This window comes from Mirounga angustirostris, unplaced genomic scaffold (genome assembly GCF_029215605.1).
Source record: "Mirounga angustirostris isolate CCGP_5_RB_7025 unplaced genomic scaffold, mMirAng1.0.hap1 SCAF_13, whole genome shotgun sequence".
Classification (NCBI taxonomy): domain Eukaryota; kingdom Metazoa; phylum Chordata; class Mammalia; order Carnivora; family Phocidae; genus Mirounga; species Mirounga angustirostris.
The window spans coordinates 10,552,400-10,574,521 of record NW_026991721.1 but is presented as its reverse complement, the minus strand read 5'-3'; the positions used below and the strand labels follow the sequence as shown (position 1 = coordinate 10,574,521).

The 22,122-nt window shown below is 54.1% G+C and overlaps 1 protein-coding gene across 1 annotated transcript; it reads left to right on the top strand.

Annotated features, from left to right (window-relative positions):
- The first annotated feature begins 4,249 nt into the window (after positions 1 to 4,249).
- LOC123856366 (membrane-spanning 4-domains subfamily A member 15) lies at positions 4,250 to 20,553 on the top strand. The gene is made up of 7 exons (XM_045892568.1): positions 4,250 to 4,269; positions 13,149 to 13,401; positions 15,824 to 15,946; positions 16,995 to 17,051; positions 18,970 to 19,062; positions 19,396 to 19,509; positions 20,437 to 20,553. The coding sequence occupies exons 2-7, from the start codon at positions 13,177 to 13,179 to the stop codon at positions 20,551 to 20,553; spliced, it is 729 nt and encodes a 242-aa protein (XP_045748524.1). The 5' UTR covers positions 4,250 to 4,269; positions 13,149 to 13,176.
- Positions 20,554 to 22,122: the final 1,569 nt, after the last annotated feature.

Here is a 22,122-nt window from a genome sequence, read left to right as displayed (position 1 = left end):
AACCCTCAGATTGTTTTCAAGAGTCTCTCATGGTTCGTCTCCCCCTCTAATTTCCCCCCCTCAGTTTTCCCTTCCTTCCCCTATGGTCCTCCGTGCTATTCCTTATGTTCCACATATGGAACCATATGATAATTGAAGAAGAGATTCAGTGAATCCATATGATAATTGTCTTTCTCTGCTTGACTTATTCCACTTAGCATAATGCCCTCCAGTCCCATCCACGTTGATGTAAAAGTTAAGTATTCATCCTTTCTGATGGCTGAGTAATATTCCAGTGTATATATGAAGCACATCTTCTTTATCCATTTGTCTGTTGAAGGGCATCTCGGCTCCTTCCACAGTTTGCTATTGTGGACATTGCTGCTATGAACATTGGGGTGCATATGGCCCTTCTTTTCACTACATCTGTGTCTTTGGGGTAAATACCCAGTAGTGCAATTGCTGGGTCATAGGGTAGCTCTATTTTTAACTTTTTGAGGAACCTCCACACTGTTTTCCAGGGTGGCTGCACCAGCTTGCATTCCCACCAACAGTGTAAGAGGGTTCCCCTTTCTCCACATCCTCGCCAACATTTGTTGTTTCCTGCCTTGTTAAGTACACTTTTTAAAAAAGATTTTATTTATTTATTTGTCAGAGAGAGAGAGAACAGGCAGAGGGACCAGCAGAGGGAGAGGGAGAAGCAGGCTCCCTGCAGAGCAGAGAGCCCAATGCAGGGCTCCATCTCAAGACCCTGGGACCATGACCTGAGCCGAAGGCAGACGTTTAACCAACTGAACTACCCAGGCACCCTCAAGTATACTTTTTATGTCTCATAAATTTAAATCAGCAACCAGGAGCCAATAGAAAGAGACTGGACAGATGCCAGGGCCATGAAGGCAGGAGCAACAAGATTGGACTTTGCCCAGGTAAGAGGCCAATAAAACTCTCTAAAGGACTCCCCCCAGGGCCTGTCCAAAGGCTGCCAGAAGTCATTCACCATCAAAGACTACCCCCACCCTCCACTACAGACACAGCGCAGGGATGTGGGTGCTGGTGCAGGATGTAGGTCCCAGGTAACTGGAAATGCCAAGCCATGGAAAACAGTCTTTCGATTATTACAAAGTTACACGGACGCTTACTCTGTGACTCAGCAGTCTCTCTCCTGGGTATTTATCCTAGAGAACATGAGATTTCTTTTCACGCTAAAACCTGTACACAAATGTTCATGGTAGCTCTATTTGGAAGAACCAAAAACTGGAAACGATGCAAATGTGCTTCATTGGAAGAACACGGGAGGTTCTGTGGGCACATCCGTCTGGTAGAATACCTCTCAGCAAGGAAAAGGAGCGAGCCACGGACATGCACAACTTGGGTCTCAAAAGCATATCATGAGTGGAAAAAGCCCATCCAAAGGGGTGTATCCTGTAGGAGTCCATTTATATGATGTTTTCTGGAAGTGATAAAACTAAGGAGCAACATGCGGGAGCTTCTTCGTGGCAATGGGACAGCTCTGTGTCCTGATCGTGGTGATGGGAACAGGAATCCACACATGCGATCCAACTGCATACAAACTATACACTCCCAAAAACAGGGTTAAACACTGGGAAAGCATAAATACTCGAAAGGAGCCTGTCTTCTAATATTAAACAAATTTTGAATTAGAAACACAAAAGCGTATTTTATTTTTCTCCTTCTAATAAGAAAAAACAACTCTTTCCACTGAAAACGCACTAGAAACAATAACCACTCGGCTTGATGGATACCCCTGACGCCCAGATTGTAGTCTCTAAACACTTCCTGTGAAAAAGATGCAGGGCTCCTTGGAGAACAGACTAAATGTAGAAACACGTTGTGCCAGAAAGAGGAAACCTCCAGCGGCCACAGGGCTCAGCTCCCAAGGACGCCGGGCCGGTTTGAAGGGGCTCCCACCGGCCAAGAAAGGCACAATTTGCTCATCAAGAACAAGGACAAGCAATTAGAATCACAAAACAGTGCCCATGCTGAGCTGAAACTCGTGGCTTCATCATGATTATTTTTTAAAAACCGGTCTCCTTGGGGTGCCTGGGTGGCTCAGTCGGTTAAGCATCTGCCTTTGGCTCAGGTCAGGATCCCAGGATCCTGAGATGGAGCCCTGCATCCGGCTCCCTGTTCTGCGGGAGCCTGCTTCTCCCTCTCCCTCTGCTGCTCCCCCTGCTTGTGCTTTCTCTCTCTTTCTGTCAAATAAATTAAAAAAATCTTTAAAAAAATAAAGTAAATAAAAAATAAAAACCGGAAACCAAAAGCCACACCCACTATTTCTTTTTTTTTTTTTTTTTAAGATTTTATTTATTTATTTGACAGAGAGAGACACAGCGAGAGAGGGAACACAAGCAGGGGGAGTGGGAGAGGGAGAAGCAGGCTTCCCGCAGAGCAGGGAGCCCGATGTGGGACTCGATCCCAGGACCCCGGCACCACGACACGAGCTGAAGGCAGTCGCTTAACCAACTGAGCCACCCAGGCGCCCCCCACTATTTCTAAAAACTGGCAACAAACAGGAGAGAACCGAGCATTCGAGAAAGGCAAAGCAAGGACAGGAATCACTGCGCTCTGTCCACAGCGGCCCAGCCATGAAAGGAAGCAGGTCGGCAGCGGGGGCGACAGCAGGGAGCCGTGGGAAAGGACTGGCTGGGGCTTCGTGCCGGCTCAGTCTGGACTTTGCATTTTCCCTGCTCTTCCTCGTTCTCCGAGGGTCAGCTTGTTCGGGCCCTGGCCTCTGGTCGCTGATGTGAGACAGGAAAAGGCCACCGTAAAGACACAGATGGCTTCAGTCCGCTGCCCTCCCAACAGGACTGCGCGACAACCTCGGGGCGGACCGCAAGAAGCCACGTGCTTTCGCTCGCAGGTCCGTGGGTCGCGCGCGGGGCAGTTCTCCTGACCGGATCTGGGCTTTGCCGTCGGCGGAGGGTCAGCGACACGGCCCTGCCCGCCTCGGCGACACCGTGTCCCAGGCACGTGGGCCCGCGGCGGGGCCAATGGCACTGACTTGGCGTCGCTCCACGCATCCGGTGCTCCGGCAGCCTAGCCTGGACATGTTCTGCGGCCACTGCCGATTTCCAGGCCGGAACAGAAGCAGCCAAGCCTCCTGAGGCCTCGGGTCAGCCCGGGCACGAGCTTGCTTCTGCCTGCAGGTGCTGGCGAAGGACGTCCCCAGGCAGCCCAGACTCAAGGGCCTGGGGAAGCAGACCCCGGTTCTCGAATCGCCGTGGATACATGAAGGGGTAGAGACCGGGGGCCGTTTTTCAGTCAACCTGCCGCCTGTTCTGGCCCTGGTTTAGGAGACGGCTGGCCCCGGCTAGGGCCCCCCCCCCCCCCCCCGCCGGCCACGTCCTGCGCCAGCCTGAGCCCACGAGTCCCCTGTCGTCTTCCTGCCTTTGCGGAGGCCTCTGGCGCTTTGGTGGTGCCAACCTGAATCCAGAAACGGAGGCGCGAACTCTCTCTGTTTGTGCTACTCGAGCAACACCCTCTGTGCACACACACACTCTCTAACACACACACGTGCTCACACACCTCCAGGGACACTCACACACGTGCTCACACGCACACGCACATTCGAGTGCAGTCACTGGTGCCCATCCACACGCACACGTCACGCGGGCTGACACCCACACACTTAGGCTCGTGCATGCCCCACATGCTCGCACTCACACATCCAGACACGTTCACACGCATGCTTCTGACATCCTCCCACACCCATATCCTTACACACACCCACTCTTCTCTCACCGAGACGCCGTCACGCTCGGGGCCTCATGCTCACGCCCGCATGCCCACACCTGCACACACGCTCACTCCTACGCTCACACACGCCGTGCACCGGGCCCCTCTTCTCTAACGGGGCACAAGTTCAGGGGGAGGAAGTCGGGCAGCCTCCTGGTTACCGTTGGAGGGTCCCTCCTCGGCTGCAGGAAGGGGAAGGCCAATGTGGATCCCACTCGCAGCTCTGGTGCTAACTGGGGGACCCCAGCAGGCCACCTGCTTCTCTGGGCCTCGGTTTCCCCTTCTGGATGCTGAAGGAAGGAACTCAGTGCTCTCCCACCAGCAGCTGCCTCAGGCCCTCGGCCGGGCCAGGGGGGTGGAGGCCTCAGAGCCAGGAGGGGCTTGCGAACTTCCCAGAGGCGGCAGCTCACCGCAGAGCGGATTTCCAAGCCCCACACGAATAGGAAGGCTTTCACATGAATATGTGTGAACTCAGGAGAGGCAGCTGCGGACGAGCAGAGTGCGCGGCGCGGGCACAGCGGCGGAGGCAGCCCGGTGAGTACCCACCGCCCTTCCAGGTCCCTGGGGCGTGCTGGGAAAGGGGGCAGGGGCATTGGATCCGGCAGGGATGGGGACCACTGGGCCAGGAATGCTGTGACCTGGGGGCACCAGGAGCGGGGAGGACAGCTCCCAGGGCCTCCCACTGAGAGGCACCTGCCGGCTCAGGACCCACCAGTGGTGGGGGAAGGAGGGGCGTCTGTCTTCTCTCCTCAAAGCCAGTCTGCGATGACTCAGGTATCCCCTAGAGGCCCTAGGGTCCTCTGCGGAGCTTGTCATCCTCCCAGGGAAACGGAGTCTTCCTTTCTGACCCCAAGTGGGGCAGAAAGGTGATTCCAACCCAGATGTAGGCCCTGCCCTTTTGCTTCTCCAAGGGAAAGAGACGGACATGCAGGGATACTGAGCTGGAAAGGGGCTGAGGGACAAATATTGTCTGGATCCCCATTCATAGATGGGGAAAGGGAGGCCCAGCAAGGGAAAGGGGCTGCCCTGGCTCGCAGGCCCTCAGGGAGGTGTGGGCAGCCGAGCAGAGTGGAACCCTGCTGAGGGCATGGGACAGTTGGGAGGGTGTGGGGAGCGGGGGGGGGGCCTGCCCTCCTCCATCATGTGTTGTGCATCTGTCAGCATCCTTTGCAGGCCAGGGGGGCAGGTCTGAGCTGCCCTGGAGGGCTGGGATTGGAGGAGCCTGGACGGCCTCCTGGCATCCCAATGTCACAGGGTGAGACTTAGAATGAGCACATTCCTGCCTGGTCAACAGTGGCCGGGTCGGGAAGCATGGCTGGTAGATAGGGGAAGTGGATGGGGCATCCCTGAAAGCCTACAGCACCTCACTTGCCGCCACTTCAGAGCCACCCATTTGACAGATGGGGAAACTGAAACCCAGAGAAGTTAAACAACTTGCCCCCAAGGTCATGCAGCAGATTAAGCTCATAGAGTGGTTGGATGCATTCTTCCCAGGCTAACCCTGGGACCTATGATCTTAACCACTAAGCAAAGCTGCCTCCTCCCAGTTGTGCAGGCCCCCCCACCGATGTGATCCTGCACATTTTATCCTTAGAGCCTCTCTCCTCCACCTGGTAACACCTCCCCCCGCTGTTCCAACTGTGAATGAGCGAAACTGCTTCTGGCTCCTTGTGAATTAAGATGACGCCCTGAGATGCTCACAGGACAAGTCCTGGCTGCCTGGGCGGCTCAGCCCAGCATGAGGTCCGTGAGTTAGTGCAGTCGAAGACCAGGGGACCTCGGGTCAGCCCAGGGAAGCCAGTGCAGTCGGTGCCCTGGGGCTCGCTAGGCCATCTGGGAATCGGGGCAGTCCCACGGCTTTCCTGGCTGCTCTCAGGTGAGACGAGCAGCCCCAATTTACTCAGCCGAGTGGCCAATCCTGTGCCATGTCACTACATTTCGGGACACTGGTCCTCAGACCAGCACAGGGCAGGGAACAAGGGGACTTGGTGGGCCTCCCCTGCTTGTCCCACCAGCTTGCCCTCCTCCAGCCTCCCCCCGGCTGGGTAACTGTGGTTTCTGGTTAATGGGAAGGAGATGAGGGGCCAGGGAGACAGGCACCCGAATGCCGCTCCAGTAAGCTGGCTTCACCCTCCTTGAGGCCACCAGTGTTCAGACCCACTCTCTGCAGAGGGGTTTTGCCGGATCTGTGGAGACACCCCCATCTCCTGGGAAACTCCCACAGCTCCAGCCTTGGGTCCAAAATGCAGGGGATGCCTAACAGTCTCTCCAAGCCTCCCTAAAGCCAGCTCTCCGTCTTGTCTCGCAAATAGCAATGTGTCGGGTGCCTGGGTGGCTCAGTTGGTTAAGCGACTGCCTTCGGCTCAGGTCATGATCCTGGAGTCCCGGGATCGAGTCCCGCATCGGGCTCCCTGCTCGGCAGGGAGTCTGCTTCTCCCTCTGACCCTACCCCCTCTTGTGCTCTCTCTCTCACTCTCTCTCTCTCTAATAAATAAATTTTAAAAATCTTTAAAAAAAAAATAGCAATGTGTCCCCTCCCTTACACACACAGTGCCCAGATCACTCTAAATGTCCTCTCTCAAATCCTCTCTCAATCTCCACTCCCAACCCTGCAGATGAGGGTGTCAAATCATGTAGTAGGTCCTCAGCCCCCTGCTTTGCAAGTCCCCCTGCCCCCCCTCTCCCAGGGCCATCTGTGGTATAGCTCACCCTAGCATCATCTCAGCTGAGACTTCTGTTTTGTTGTTGGGTTTTTTTTAAGATTTATTTATTTATTTTAGTGGGGGGAGGGCACAGGGAGAGAATCTTCAAGCAGACTCCCTGCTGAGCACACCTGACGCAGGGCTCAATCCCATCACCCATGAAATCATGACCGGAGCCGAAACCAAGAGTCTGACGTTCAGCTGAATGCACCACCCAGGTGCCCCCCAGCTGAGACCCCTGTTTCAACATTTTTGACAAGTATGCTCAAGGGCAAGATCCACAGCCTATCCCACTCTACCACACTGCTATTTCTTTCTCTTTTTTTTTTTTCTTAATTTTACTTAGTTAACACACAGTGCAATATTGGTTTCTGGAGTAGAATTCAGTGATTCATTACTTACATACAACACCCAGTGTTCATCCCAACAAGTGCCCTCCTTAATCCCCATCACCCATCTAGCCCATCCTCCACCCACCTCCCTCCATTAACCCTCAGTTTGTTCTTTTTGAGTCTCTTACAACTTGTTTCCTTCTCTCCTTTCTTTCTTTTCTTCCTTCCCATATGTTCATCTGTTTTCTTTCTTAAATTCCACATATGTGTGAAATCATATGGTATTTGTCTTTCTCTGACTGAGTTATTTTGCTTAGCATAATACTCTAGCTCTATCCACATCACTGTAAATGGCAAGATTTCATTTTTTGATGGCTGAGTAATATTCCATTGTGTATATATATACCACATCTTCTTTTTTTAATTTTTTAATTTTTTTTAAGATTTTATTTATTTGACAGAAAGAGACACAGCGAGAGAGGGAACACAAGCAGGGGGAGCGGGAGAGGGAGAAGCAGGCTTCCCGCGGAGCAGGGAGCCCGATGCAGGGCTCGATCCCAGGACCCTGGGATCATGACTTGAGCCGAAGGCAGATGCTGAACGACTGAGCCACCCAGGCACCCCTATACCACATCTTCTTCATCCATTCATCAGTCAGTGGACATTTGGGCTCTCTCCATGGTTTGGTTATTGTTGATAATGCTGCTATAAAAATCGGGGTGCAAGTACCCCTTTGGATATGTATTTTTTGTATCCTTTGGGTAAATACCTAGTAGAGCAATTGCTGGGTCATAGGGTAGCTCTATTTTTAACTTTTTGAGGAAATTTCAAACTGTTCTCCAGAGTAGCTTTGCCAGCTTGCACTCCCACCAACAGTGTAAGAGGGCTCCCCTTTCTCCGCATCCTCGCTAACACCTGTTGTTTCTTGTGTTGTTAATTTTAGCCTTTCTGACAGGTGTGAGGAGATATCTCATCGTGGTTTTGATTTGTATTTACCTGACGATGAATGATGTTGAGCATCTTTTCATATGTCTGTTGCCCATCTCTATGTCTTCTTTGGAGAAATGTCTATTCACGTCTTCTGCCCATTTCTTAACTGGATTATTTCTTTTTTAGGTGTTGAGTTTGATAAGTTCTTTATAGATTTTGGACACTAACCCTTTATCTGATATGTTGTTTGCAAATATCTTCTCCTATTCCATAGGCTGCCTTTTAGTTTTGTTGATTGTTTCCTTTGCTGTGCAGAAGCTTTTCATCTTGATGAAGTCTGAATAGTTCATTTTTGCTTTTGTTTCCCTTGCCTCTGGCAACATGTCTAATAAGAAGTTGCTGCTGCCAAGGTCAAAGAGGTTTCTGTCTGTGTTCTCCCCTAGGATTTTGATGGTTTCCTATCTCATATTTAGGTCATTCATCCATTTTGAATTTATTTTTGTGTAGGGTGTAAGAAAGTGGTCCAGTTTCATTCTTCTGCATGTCGCTGTCCAGTTGTCCCAACAGCATTTGTCGAAGAAACTGTCTTTTTCCACTAGACGTTCTTTCCTGCTTTGTCAAAGATTAGTTGACCATATAGTTGAGGGTCCATTTCTGGGTCTTCTAATCTGTTCCATTGATCTATGTGTCTGTTTTTGTGCCAGTACCATACTCTCTTGATGACTACAGCTTTGTAATATAACTTGAAATCCGGAATCGTGATGCCTCCAGCTTTGTTTTTCTTTTTCCAAATTGCTTTGGCTATTTGGGGTATTTTGTGGTTCCATACACATTTTAGGATTCCACACTGCTACTTCTGACCCTCACTTTACTGGTCTGCAAAATGGGCTGAATAACACCTACCTCACAGGGCTGTTATAAGGGTCCATGGTTCCCATACAGATGACAGTTCTTTACAAACTGTAAAGTGTTGGGCATATGAGGAGTCAGCACCACCCCTGCTCGTTCAGCCATTCATAACGTGCCTATTGTTGTTGTCGGCAGCCTTCTGCGTCTGTCACAGGCAGCTCTTCCACTGGTGGGTAAACTCCTGGAGGCAGGGGACCATGACTTCCCCTCTTTTCCACCTGCCTGACCCTGGCTCACATGCATTAGTGTTTAGGGTGAGCTGGCTGATTGGTTGGTAAGGAAAAAAAGAGTTCTTCTGAGTGTCACAGAGCCGGTGGCATGGGCCAGATGGCCCCCAGAATGCGACAGGGGGGTGGTCCCTGTCCTGAAGGTGCCGAGGTGCTGTCTTGCCTGCAGGGGTGTGTGGAGAGGGGAGATTGTGGGTCTCAGGAACTATGTCACACTTTCGTGCTCGGGGCTGCCACCCAGCCCGCCCTAGCAGCAGAGAGCCTATTTTTATAGGTGTTTTCTCGGGAGGAGGGCGAGGTCTCAGCTTCCACACGTTCTCACCTCCTGCCCGGGAGAGATGTTGCTAATTCCAACTGCTCCCTTTCGGGACTGCTCTGCACCCAGGATGGACCCCCGGGAAGGCTCAGCAACTCGCCACAACCCGCCCTGGGTGTCGGGCAGTTTTCAGCTGTCCCCTGCGAACTGACAACTCTACAAGCAAAGCAGTGAGGTTTTCACCAAGTTGCACTTGTTCTTTTGAAATCCTTTGTCCTTTTACTTTAAAATGTTGTCCCTCTTTCCTCTCGGTTGTTACATATGCTTTCTGGATGCCAGTGAGGACACAAGTGATCTCTTTAAATGAACCGCCTTTAGGAGGTGGAAAGTCAGCAGAATGGTTCACTTGTTCGATTCTAAGATGCTGTTCTGTGGACTCTGAGCACTTCAGCATCCTTAGTCCCAGGAGTGGGGCACAGGTGCCAGCCCCTGCCCTCCAACAAAGGCAGGGTTCAAACCCAGGAGTGAGTGATGTCCTCAAAGTCAGCAGGAGTCCAGGACCCAGCCCAGTTCTTCCACTGAGGTGCTGTGTGACCGTGGGAGACACCCTCACCCTCTCTGAAGCTCCATTTCCTCATCTGTAAGTACAGCTAATAGCCCAGGCCTGTCTCTCCCTTTGAGCAAGAAGAGAGCTTCCGTGTCTGGGGTTCACACCCCAGTCGGCAAGGACCTGTGGGCCAGGGGGTCCTCCTCCGCCCAGACTCCCCATCTTCCTGCTGTCTCACTCCCTCTCCCTCTCCCATTTCCTTGGGCTCTCAGAACAGGCCGTCATTGGCAGTGTCCTTAGTGTCCGCTTCCCAAATATGTCTGGCAGGGCAGGGGAGGCCAATGCATGGGGAAGAGAAGGAGACTGAAACGAAGAAAGAGAACAGCAATTGGCCTGGGGTGAGGGAGGTGACAGTAGAGAAGCAGCCCCTCTAAGCTGAGGACCCCTGCCTTAGGTCCATGTCCTCCTTGGGGACATCCCTGAGTTCTGCAGTTGGGGTGGAATCCGTTCCCCCTCGCTCCGCAGACTCTCCCAGCACTGGCTGACCCTGCTCCCCCTTGCGAGGTGCGGGGCGGGCAGGACGTCGGTTCTAATTCATCTCTGTATTCTCAGCTCCTATACTTGGTGCTTATTGTAGATGCTCAAGAATCATCTGTTGAACTGAATGGCAAACTACCCTTGCTCCTCCTATTAGCCTCTAGGTTCCTCGATGACATGGACGCTGTGTCCAGCCCCCGTTTACATTCATTTTGGGAGAGTGTCCCAGTCAGGAGCAGCTAGGTTATGCTGCTGTCGCAAACAGCTCCGTGACTTAACACAGTGAAGGTTTATCTCCTCCTCGTGTCCATGCGCACTGGGAGCTCGCCTCCCTATCGTCCTCACCCAGAGACCCAGGCAGATGGAGCAGCCTCTGTCCAGAACATTGCGAGTCACTGTGACCAAGAGAAAACGAGCCCTGCGGTGTCTGGGTTCTCGGACAACTAAATGCCTCCACCCAGAAGCTGTGTATTTCCTTCCAATCACACTTATTTAGCAAAAACAAGTCACGTGGCCACCTCAAATGTTAAGGCACCCAAGATGAAGGAGCTGGAACAATGGGCAAATAGCAGCCCCCGGGGCGGCAACAGGGGGCACAGGCAGGCTTTGGAGATGGGCTAACTTGGACTTGAACCCTGGCTCCACCAACCAGCAGCCGAGTCACCCCCAGCAATCCCTCTGCTGCTCAGAGCCTCTCTCGTCTCATCCATAAAATAAGTAAGTAAGTTTGCCAGTCCTGTTCCAAGCAGTTTTCATGTCTAGGAATAATCATTTCAGTGTGAGTTGCTAGGAAGGAGAGCCCCAACAGAGTGGACTCTTTATGGGGAAGTCCGGGCATAATCCGTGTGCAGATCCGTCCTCCGCACTGCCTGTCGTCACTCCTCCCAGGCTGTGGGGGGCCATGTTAGGAAGCCCTTCAAAATGACAGATGCCTTCTGTCACCCCCTAAACGCCAGCTGATTTTTACCCTGTGTTCCCGCACCTGAGTCCTCGGCAGTGCCTCCAGTCATGGAAAACTTGTGTAATAGCCTGTGGGTGCTCTTGGCTCCGTTTTCTTTGCAGCAAGTCCAACACTCTGTCCATCGATGTAGGTCAGACACTGCACAAATAAATGGCTCACAGGGCTCCCCAGAAGACACACGTGTTGTGAGCATCATCGCCCCAGAATAGGGGGGCTCGGACCCTCATCAGCTGAGAGCCTTTGCAGACCCACAGAGACTTTGCTGCATGGTCTGCAAGCTGATTCTCCCCCCCGAGAAGAGGGTGTGATAGCTGTCAGAGCACAGAGGAAAATGCACTGTTAAACAGCTAAAAAAATGAACTGTTCATCATGACTGGTTTATACATATTACTTTTAAGAAAACATTTAGGCAAGTAGCATTAGAACAAATCACACTCTAAAGGATGGCTTTTATCAAGTTTGTGTGCGTTATTTTTGATCTAATTCATGCCAAGCCCTATGACATTGGTAGCAGTGTCATTATCCCCACTTCATAAGTAAGGAAACTGAGGCAAGGGGAGGTAGCCGTCTTGTCCCCTGTCTCACGGTAGCAAAGGGGCCAGGATTCAAATGCTGACTTCTATCTCCACAGCCTGCACTGAACCCATTAATGCCAATGGGAGGGCTGACTTTTTTAAGTTCATTGTCTGATCTGGAAGATTCATTCATCCCTTTTCTGTGTCCTAGTAAGCTCACCTTCTGACAGCTGGGTGCTTTTCCCCAAAGTGCTTGCTCGGGCCAGCCACACACAATGCTCCCATAATCCACGCATTTCTCAGCTGCATTAATAGCAAGTGCTTGGGTGGCCAAAGAGAAAGCCTCCACGGCCAGAAGTGACCCAGGGGCATCACTGACACATCTCCTCAGCCTGGGCTGAGGGACGGGAAATGGCAGGTGAGTCCCAACCTACGGGTAAAGAGGGTTGTGCTGCCTCGGCTCTGCCTCGCACTAGCTGTGTTCTTGGGCGAGTCACCTGCACTCTCTGGAGAAAGGAGGCTGTTTAAGTACATGCTCCTCCTAAAGGTCCTTTCCATGTAATACAGCACAGAGATTAAGAGCGGGGCTTCTAAACTGTGGAAAGAGCCAAGATGTCCATCGACAGATGAATGGATAAAGAAGATGTGGTATATATATACAATGGAATATTATGTAGCCATCAAAAGGAATGAGATCTTGCCATTTGTAACAACGTGGATGGAACTGGAGGGTATTATGCTGAGCTAAATAAGTCAATCAGAGAAACACATGTATCATATGACCTCACTGATATGAAGAATTCTTAATCTCAGGAAACAAACTAAGGGTTGCTGGAGTGGAGGGGGGTGGGAGGGATGGGGTGGCTGGGAGATAGACATTGGGGAGGGTATGTGCTATGGTGAGCACTGTGAATTGTGCAAGACTGTTGAATCTCAGATCTGTACCTCTGAAACAAATAATGCAATATATGTTAAAAAAAAAAAAAAAGAAGAAGAAGATAGCAGAAGGGGAAGAATGAAGGGGGGGAAATCGGAGGGGGAGAGGAACCATGAGAGATGATGGACTCTGAAAAACAAACTGAGGGTTCTAGAGGGGAGGGGGGAGGGGGATGGGTGAGCCCGGTGATGGGTATTAAAGAGGGCACGTTCTGCATGGAGCACTGGGTGTTATACGCAAACAAGGAATCATGGAACACTACATCAAAAACTAATGATGTAATGTATGGTGATTAACATGACATAATAAAAAAAAGTTGCAGAATCAAACAAACAAAAAAGAGCAGGGCTTCTGTGGTCAGAGATGGGAACTCAAGTCTTGGCCTTGCCTCACCTAAGGCCCTTGATCTAGGACAACCTTCACTTCTTGGAGAGAAGCTCCCCCAACGAGAGATTGTGGTGCCATCCTCAGGGACTGCAGGGAACAGGGCTACAAGGGCATGTTGTTTATAAACTGAAAGGCCCCATGCAAATGTGTAAACCGCAGCAGCAGCTTCTGAGCCTTTGTCTTCCAGGCCCTCCGAGCACCATGTCCGCAGCTCCCGCCAGCAACGGGGTGTTTGTCGTCCTCCCGCCCAGCAACGCCAGTGGCCTCCACCCACCTCCGGCCATCCTGCCCTCCTCCAGGTGCCAGCCTCCCGGGGTCCTGCAGTTTGAGGAGCCGCCGCTGGGGGCGCAGACGCCAAGGACCACCCAGCCGCCCAACCTGCGGCCCATGGAGACATTCCTGACCGGAGAGCCCAAAGCTTTAGGGGTAAGAGCTGCACCCCCAGACCACCTGAGGCATGCGTGTGTGCAGAGGTGCTGGGCAGGGAGGGTTGCCCCAGCACGGGAGCATTCACGCACACCTCGGAGAGGGGCAGGCAGTCCCTCAATGCTTAGTGAGCCCTTGAGCATTCAGCTGTGTACCATACAGACCCATCCCCCGTGGGGCCCACAGAGAGCACGCCGGCAAACAAAGGACTGGGATGACCCCAAACAGGGTAATGAGGCTGAACATGATGGATGTGGGAAGGACAACACTAGCAACGGAGGACAGACAGGTCTCCGTGGGGAGGTGACATTTAGGCTAAAACCTGGATGCTGAAGCCAAGGGTAGATGAGAAGTAAGGGGAAGGGCTCAGCAGGTGGAGGAACAGCTGGTGCAAAGGCCTTGAGGTGGGAGTGAGTGTAGTTTGTTCAAGGACGAAGTGGAAGGTTAACACGGCTGGAATGTAATTAGCAAAGGAAGGAGGGAGGTGAGATGAAGTTGGAGGGGTGGGCAGAGGCCAGCTCCTGTGGGTCCGTGAAAGATGTCCCATGAGGTCTTTGCCAATCTCAGATGGCTGAGATACTGGTTTCTAGGCGGGAAGAAAATATCAAATAGACAGGTAGACAGACAGACAGACATATTCATCCTCATACATACATATATAGTGTCTTCAGTTTGTCCCTTGGCCCCAGTTCCTCCAAATGGAAGATGTAGACATAACTGAGGCCGTGGTGATGGTGATGGTGATAAGGGTGGTGACGACAGCTGTCATCCGTTGGGAACCCCCGAGAGGGACACGCACAGCGCCATGGAACGTGCACGCACTGGCTCCTTCCATCTCATCACCACCTTGTGAGACAGGGACCACAGTTCCCATTGGACGGATTAGGAAACAGAGGCTGGTCAGGCCCAAGGCCACACAGGTGCCAAGTGGCATCGCGTACCCCAGGATGGCCTGACTGTACAGTTCCACTCTCACTCCCACTGCTCTGCAGCATCCAGCTCTGGCTTGAACACGTTGAATTCAAGATTCCACGCTAAAGGCTGCACCACGTCCATGGTGCATGAAGGGACTAGAGACAGTGAACAGAGATGCTGTCGTTGGTCCCCATCAGAGCAGACCAGGGAACCCATGATCTCCAAAGGGATTTGACAAGACACATTTAAACTGCTGGAAAACACAGAAAGAGGAAACTATCAATAGGTGTTTGGGGGTGTCACCCAGTAGAGGAACAGCATCTCGAGAGATGGCTGGCCTGCCACTTCATCGCTGGGAGACCACGGGCAAGTTACTGAACATCTCTGCTTCAGTCTTGGCTTCCTGGTCTCCAAATCAGAATAATACCTACTTCATCACGTTAGGATTAAAGGAGGGACATACTGCTCAGTGTAGACAGGCATGCGAGCAGAGGCAGTCGGTGTTTCATGAGCAGGGCCCGCAGCGGTGTCCAGGAGCAGGAGAGGAGCCTGCAGAGGGGAGCGGTGCCGGCAGCTGGAAAAGTGAAAGACGTGCAGCTCAAGAGAGAACGGGAGAGAAGATTCAAGGTGGCCATGCCCATAAATACCCAATTTCTTGGCACTCATGTTAGAAAGACATGCATCTTCCACGTGACCCCAAGAAAACGATTCCAGCCATTTATGGTCACAACTGCCCGGACACGGGCCACCGTGGCTTGAGCGGTGGCGAGCACCTCCCCACTGAGGGGGCCTGTTAAGAAGTCAGGAGCTGGAAAGGGCTCCTGGGTTAAGCAGAGGTTGGATGTGGGGGCCTCTAATGTGCCCACTCGGTTCTAGAATTCAATCATTACCAAAAAACATGTGAAAAACATGTGGCAGAATTTACCAGAAGCACACATATCCCCTTCCTTGGGAAAACCGTCCTCCTTCTGGGAAAGGATCGGTGGGGTAAACCAGCTCTAAAAGAAAATCCAGCCCAGATGTCAGCTCGGCAGGAGGCAGCTGCAGCTCACAGCTGGCTGACATGGATCAGTGATAGATGCTCAGCTAAGAAAGCTGCTCAAGGGGACATTCACTGCAGGCTGCAGGGGGCCGGGGCCAGGGGGGGTGGTGGTGGGGGGTGTGGAATGTGAGGCATCCAGTGCAGGGACTGCTGTGTCATTGAAATGAGAGCTAAGAAAACCAGGTAGCATGGGTCAGAGCACTAAGCAGATGCAGACTCATAGAGACATGGAAATAGGGGGAAGGGAGGGTGGTCTCGCGGATGTGGGAGCTGGCTTTCCTTCTTAAAACAGTCTTTCAGGGTTGCTATGAGGATGTCTCTTCAAAAGAGCAGAATCCGAGTTTATTTCCGAGGGGCGGGGAGTTCGCGGGGGCGCGCAGGGCCCTGCCACCCTCTCCTCGCGGCCGGCAGGGGGCGGTGTGGAGCCGGCCCGCCAGCCTGGTTGAGCCGCGCGGGTTCCCGCAGACCGTCCAGATCCTCATCGGCCTCATCCACCTGGGCTTCGGCAGCGTGCTGCTCATGGTCCGCCGCGGCCACGTGGGGATGCTCTTCATCGAAGGCGGCGTCCCCTTCTGGGGAGGAGCCTGCGTGAGTGCCGGGGCCATCTGGGGCTCACCTCTCCCCTCTGCGCCCGCCCCCCTACATTCTTTTGGCCACAGCCATCCGAGCGAGGCAGGGGCCTGAGTCTAAATCTAACTCCTAATTGCAAACCCTAATCATAAACCTAAACTAGACACCACTCCTGCCTGGGAAAATCTCCCAGCAAAAAGCCTGCCATAGAGAAGGCTCCCAAAAAGAATGGGATGCAGGGGATGAGGGCGGGGATAAAGGACAGTAACCACCTGTATTACCTGGATACTAAATTCACCCCGCATCCAAACCGCAGCCTGCAAAAACCCTTCAACTGCCCTTGTGGGTCCCAGCCCCCCAAGAACTCTGTCCACTAGGAGTCTGACCAGCTCTGAAGCCCCCCAGTCCATTCCTCTACCCATACCCCAGCCAGCTTAGTCAGCCCCCCCCCACAGTCCCCCGCAGCAGAATCGGGGAGCACATGGTTAGTGGTAAATCTCCAACATCAAAGAACACTCCAGGGTTCACACAGCCCCGACTGCGCCTGCATCTCCCAGCTGGCCCGGGAGAGTAGAGGCTTGGGAGTGAGACCAGTGGAGTCTGAATCCCAGCCCCACTGCCACTGCGTCTCACCATGGAGTCCCTTAGGCAAGTTAGGCAATCTCCAGCCTCAGCTTATTCATCTAAAAAGCACAGTCCTGGCCCTACCTACCCCAGAGTTTGAGGACATCCAAAGCTAATGCATGTGGGAGCTGGTTACCAACCCTTGATTCTGCAGCAAACGGTGACTAACACTTTGTAACAATTCCCCCTTTAGAGAGAGCCAGATTTGCATGACATGTGAATGATGTCACTGAACACATGCACCTTGCCGGCTATGGCCCCAGTTCCCCAGGCGGACCCCCTAGTAACCAGGGGACACCCTTACAGAGAGATCCCAGGAGGCAGGGGAGGTGACAGCCAAGAGGCTGCTGCCCTCTCCCTGGTCCCGACAGAGCCCAGGCATGGCGTGGCCTGCCCAGTGTCCCTGCCAAAGCCTCACCAGGGTCCCCTCTTCCTCACACAGTTTGTCATCTCTGGGTCGCTCTCAGTAGCAGCCGAGAAGAGCCACACCAGCTGCCTGGTAAGTCGGAATGGGGGACCCAGGGCCACGACTGATTCCCCTCTACTCTGCCTCTCCCGTCCGTTCACTCATTCAACAAACATTTCCTGGGGGCCTGCTGAGTGACAAGTGCCAGAGGACACCCAGACAGCCCTGATACGGGACAGGAGGAACCAAGATGCACTTAGCAACACAGGGCAGAAAGTGAGGGTCCACAGACCAAGCGCTCATGGTCATTCAGAGAAAGGAGAGATCAAAAAGGTCTCTTGCAAGAGGAGATGGCTAAGCTGCACCTTGGATTTAGAAATACGGAGGGACAAGCACGAGAAGGCAGGGAGGGGTCATGGGCAGGGGAGCTGAGGAAACCATGTGCGGCTCCATGCGGCCAGGGCAGAGGTCTGCGAAGGCAAGTGGAGAGATGCACTGGGTCCACGTGGTGGAGGCTCGGACCCCTCTGTGGGCAGTGGGAGGCAATGGGGGCTTTGAATGGGAGCGCATCCAGCACGCTCCAGCTCAGAGAACACAGCAGCGAAGGTCAAGTTCCTGCCCTCCTGGAGCTTACACTCTGGTGTCTGGTAAGACACCCAAAACCAAGTAACAAAGTAGTTACAGAGCAGGAAAAGTGCCACAAGGGAAGAGTCATTCTGCTCAGCAAGGACAGTTTGAGTTCCCAGGACAGATGTCACTGAACTCGCTGTTCAGAAGGAGACAGTCACAGAAGAGCCTGGGGACCAGCCTCCCAGGCAGGAAGACAACATGGGGAAGAGCCTGGGCAGGGGGACAGAAGAGCCAAGGCAGATTACAAGAGGTGAAGGAGGCAGAGATGGAGGACACAGCTCAAAGGGGGAAGGGAGGGAGAGGAGTCAGGACCTAGAGGGCACTTTGGGATTTATTTTAAGGGACACTGTTTAAGGGAGACCACTGAGAATGGAAGGGGGGATTCCTTGTCCTACTTGCATTCTTGGGAGCTCACCAATGCTGGGCACTGGGTGGAAAATGGATCATAACCAGGATTGGACTCGGGGACCCCCAGGCCGTAAAGTCCAGGAGTGCAGGGACCTGACTTGTCCCCAAGCTCACAGGACCTGGGACAATGCCTGGCCGAAGCAGCTATTCAATAGTACTTTGTTGGCTCTGGTCTCCATGACTTCCTCAATGTCATTAAAAAAAGAAAGAAAGAGAAAAGAAAAGAAAAATAAGTGTCAGGGATCTTTGAGCTTGAGAAGGTCCTGCAGTCCCAGCCCCCCACGAGTGGTCTCCAATTTAAGGCCAGGGCTGTTTAGCCACAGGTTCCTGCTACTAGATCAAAAGAGCATTAGGTTCTGGCTGCGACTGGAGGGTGAGCCCTGAGTGGTCGCCTGGACAACCCAGAGATGCCCTTGCCCTGAAGCCCTAGGCCTCCCTGTGAGGGTCTGTCCTGCCTTCACCTCAGGGCCCTCCACACCTGCCTCTCGTTGTCCCCTGACCAGTGCCCCCCAGGGTCTGTAGCACCTTGCTCTGCCCACCCCCCCCCCCGGAAGCTCACGGCAATGACCCCATCACCTCTCCCAGCTGGGCCTCAGTGTCCACAGCAGAAGGCCTCCCCGACTCCAGCCCTTGGGACAGCTGCACCTGCAAGGTGCTTGGCGCGGGGGTGGGCGCAGTACGGGTGGGCCAGGAGCCTGTGGCAGACGGCGCCCAGAGAGGCCACGGAGGAGGTCTGCCCGCCCTCAGCAGCTTCCAAGATGACAGAGGTAAGGGAGGCTGCAGGGCCAGCCCCTGAGGCCCCAGGGGAGAAGGAAGAGGGGCCAGGAAGGACACCGCACACATGGCAGGGTGGCCCCTGTGCCCTGGCCACCGGACACCATGGCAGTCAGAGCTGCTGCCCCCTTCCTTTCTCCTTTCTCCTCCTGGCCTCTTCCCTCCGCTCCTTTCCCTCCTGTCTCTCGCCCTCCTGCAGGTGCGGAGCAGCCTGGGGACGAACCTTCTCAGTGCCATGGCGGCCTTTGCGGGGACAGCCGTTCTGCTCATGGATTTTGGTGTCACTAACTGGGTGTGTTGTCAGACGCCCCCAGGAGTGGGAACACTCAGAGCATGTTAGAGCCACATCCAGGAGGTGGGGGAAGGCGGGAGTGTGCGGCGCGGGGAGGCCCAGGGCTTGCCAGTCCTGAGAGACCCCATGCGGATATTGAGCCCCTGACCTACTCCAAGAGCGGGCCCGGGGGCGGGGGCCACGGAGGGCAGCCCAGTAGAGGGAAGGGGAGGGCACAGGACGGGCACTGCCACGCCTGGCTGTGTGACCTCGGGCCAGTTACTGTCCCTCGGCGGCCCTTTCCTCCTGGGCTCTGGGGCGCTGGGCTTGCCTTGACTGCGGGTGTGTCCCCAGGATGTGGGCAGGGGCTATCTGGCCGTGCTTACCATCTTCACCATCCTCGAGTTCTTCATCGCGGTAATTGCCACCCACTTTGGGTGCCAAGCCACCCGCGCTCAAGCCAACACGGTGAGTACCGCCCGCCCCCTCCCCCCACGTCCACACAGAGGTCCCAACTGCGGCCTCTGAGGAAGGCTGTTGGCTGGAAGGCTCCTCTTCCAGCCTCTTGCTTCTTCCCTCGGGCTAGCGATTGCGAGGGACTGCGCTCCCATGCGCCCCCCACTCTCCTGCATCGTGCATCGGGGACCCCGTGAAGTCTTCGGGGAAGATGGAACTCTTCTCCTCGCGGCCACAGGGGGCGCCAGCACCAAGGGGCCAGCTGCTCTGTGAGCCTGGAGGCAGAGCGTCGGGAGGTCGGGGCGCAGGGGACCCGGGGCGGTGCTGTGCCCGGAGGCGCGGGGCCCTCCAGGAGTTCACAGGCCTTGACGCAGACAGGGGCACCAAGGGCAGCACAACTCGGGGAAATTAGCTTAGCTTCCCCAAATCTGGAGGACAGCGAAGACGAAAGGAGGTGGAGGAGGGCATTGGGGGACAGTAAAGGCGGCCTCAGGCGAGAAATGCAGGCCCTAGGGTGTGAGTGCTGCTCGGGAGGTGGCTTTTTGCAAACTGCAGGTGAGGCCACTGAAAGGCTTTGTGCGGAGGAGTGCGTGCTGCCAGGGCGCGAAACCAACCCGGAGGGGTCGCCTTAACCCTTGAACCCCCGAGAGGGAGCCAGGGCAGGGGCAGCCCAAGGAGAAAGAACGCCAGACCTTTAGCTCCTAGAGAAATGCGACTTCTCTCTGTTTTGTTCACTGCTGTACTCGCAACGCCTGGGTCATAGTTGGCCCCCCGTAAATATTTTTGAAATATTCGTCGAACAGATGAGTCGGCCAATTCACTGACGGAATTCATTACGAGGGCGCTGTTCTCAGAATGCCCACAGGGGGGCACTGTTGCAACACCGCCCGGAGGCGCCGGCGCCCTCCACGACTGTCGGGGGTTCTCTTTTCTTTGCAGCCTGGGATTTTCCTGCCCAACGCCTTCAGCACTGACTTCAACATCCCCAGCCCCGCAGCCTCTCCGCCCCCCGCCTACGACAATGTGGCATATATGCCCAAGGAGTCATCAGAGTAGAGGTCACTCCGCGGGCTTGGAAGCCAGGCTTTCCCCTGGGGGCCCCAGCCTCTCCCCGCCCCCACCGCGTTAACCTAGGGGCAGCCCATCCCCCCACCCCATCCTCACACATTGTGGCACCCAAGTGAAGCGTTCCCCGGTGACGTCTGTCCCACACAGCTCCCTCGGTGCCTTCTTTCCTAAAAGAGCTAGTTGATGTCAAGGGTGTGTGTCCCTCAGCATCCTGGGCCCTGTCACCCTGCTGGGAATGTCCCCACGTGCAGCTCTGCATTTCTCTCTGCTCATGGGGAGGCAGCTCTGGCCTCGTTGGCAGACAAGTTCAATGTCCTCCCTCAGGCCTTGGGACGATCTTTAATCTCAGGAGCCCAGAATTCTCCAGAAAAGAGTACGGAGTCCAAGTGCTGAGGCCACACAGCTGGCTGTGGCCTGACCTCAGGTCTCCAGGGCCCAGGACCAGCTCTGTGCTTTGTCATCTGCTGCTGTGTGCCATGGACCTCAGTTTTCCTGGAAACTCAAGCATTAACTAGATGGCATTTAAGGCCCAGCTCCCCAGGACTCCCCGAAGTCTTGTTCTAAGTCAGGCGATACCCACCCCCCAATGCCCCTGGAAAAGCTCATTTTCCTTATTTGTAAAATGGAGTCAGTATTGACTCCAGCCCTGCCCACCTCCCAGGGTTGGGGGGGCTTCCGGGGACTGCTGAAGCCAGCCCGGGGCACCCCAGTCAGCATCCACAGGTGCACAGCCATGGCGGCCCCCTCCCCACCTCCCCCTAGCCTGAGGAGCAGAGCTGCCCCTGCAGGTTACCCCTGCGGGCTGCGTCTGGGGCAAAGGAGACACCTCTACCCAATGTCAGAGGTCCCGGTGGATGGTGGTTTCCACACCACAGAGGGAAATAAACAGTGTGGCTTACAGTTTGAGCTGGTCTCATTGCAATGACTTTTTCTTTTAACCTTGGGGGTTTCGAAGGCTTGTCCCATATTTATCAGAAGACCTGGGTCCCATTGTCACAGAAAGGGGGCATCTCTGGGAGCTGGGGTCTGTGTGGTGTGATCCTGGCACTTGGTCTCTCCCCACCTGAGCCCAAACAAGCAGGCATCCATAACCCCATTCTACAACTGAGGACACGGGAGCTTGAAGAAGTCAAATCAAGTGCCCAGGGCCACCAAGCTAGTAAGAGGCAATGCTGGAATTTGAACTCAGCTCCAGCTAACATCAGAGGCCCTGTCTCACCACACGGCTCCCCAGGTCCAAAACCAAGTGCTTTCCACCAACCCCTTCCCCTCCTTCCTCCTGCTTCTTCATCCCTAAGACTGGGATGGAGTTGCATTTCTCAGCACCCCCACTTCATCTAACAAACTCCTGCGCCTCCTTCAAAACGCTGTTTTAATGTTGCCCTCTCTGTGAGGTCTTCCCAAGGGCAGGTGGTTGGCTAGTGCCATTCAGCCATCTGCCCTCTTTAAGGAAGCTCTGGTTCCCAGGCTGTGCAAGTGCAGAAGTGGAGTGGGGTTATAACCAGCTTCGACTCTCAAAAGCAATAGACGAGATTGGAGGACTCGGAGCCGAGAGTT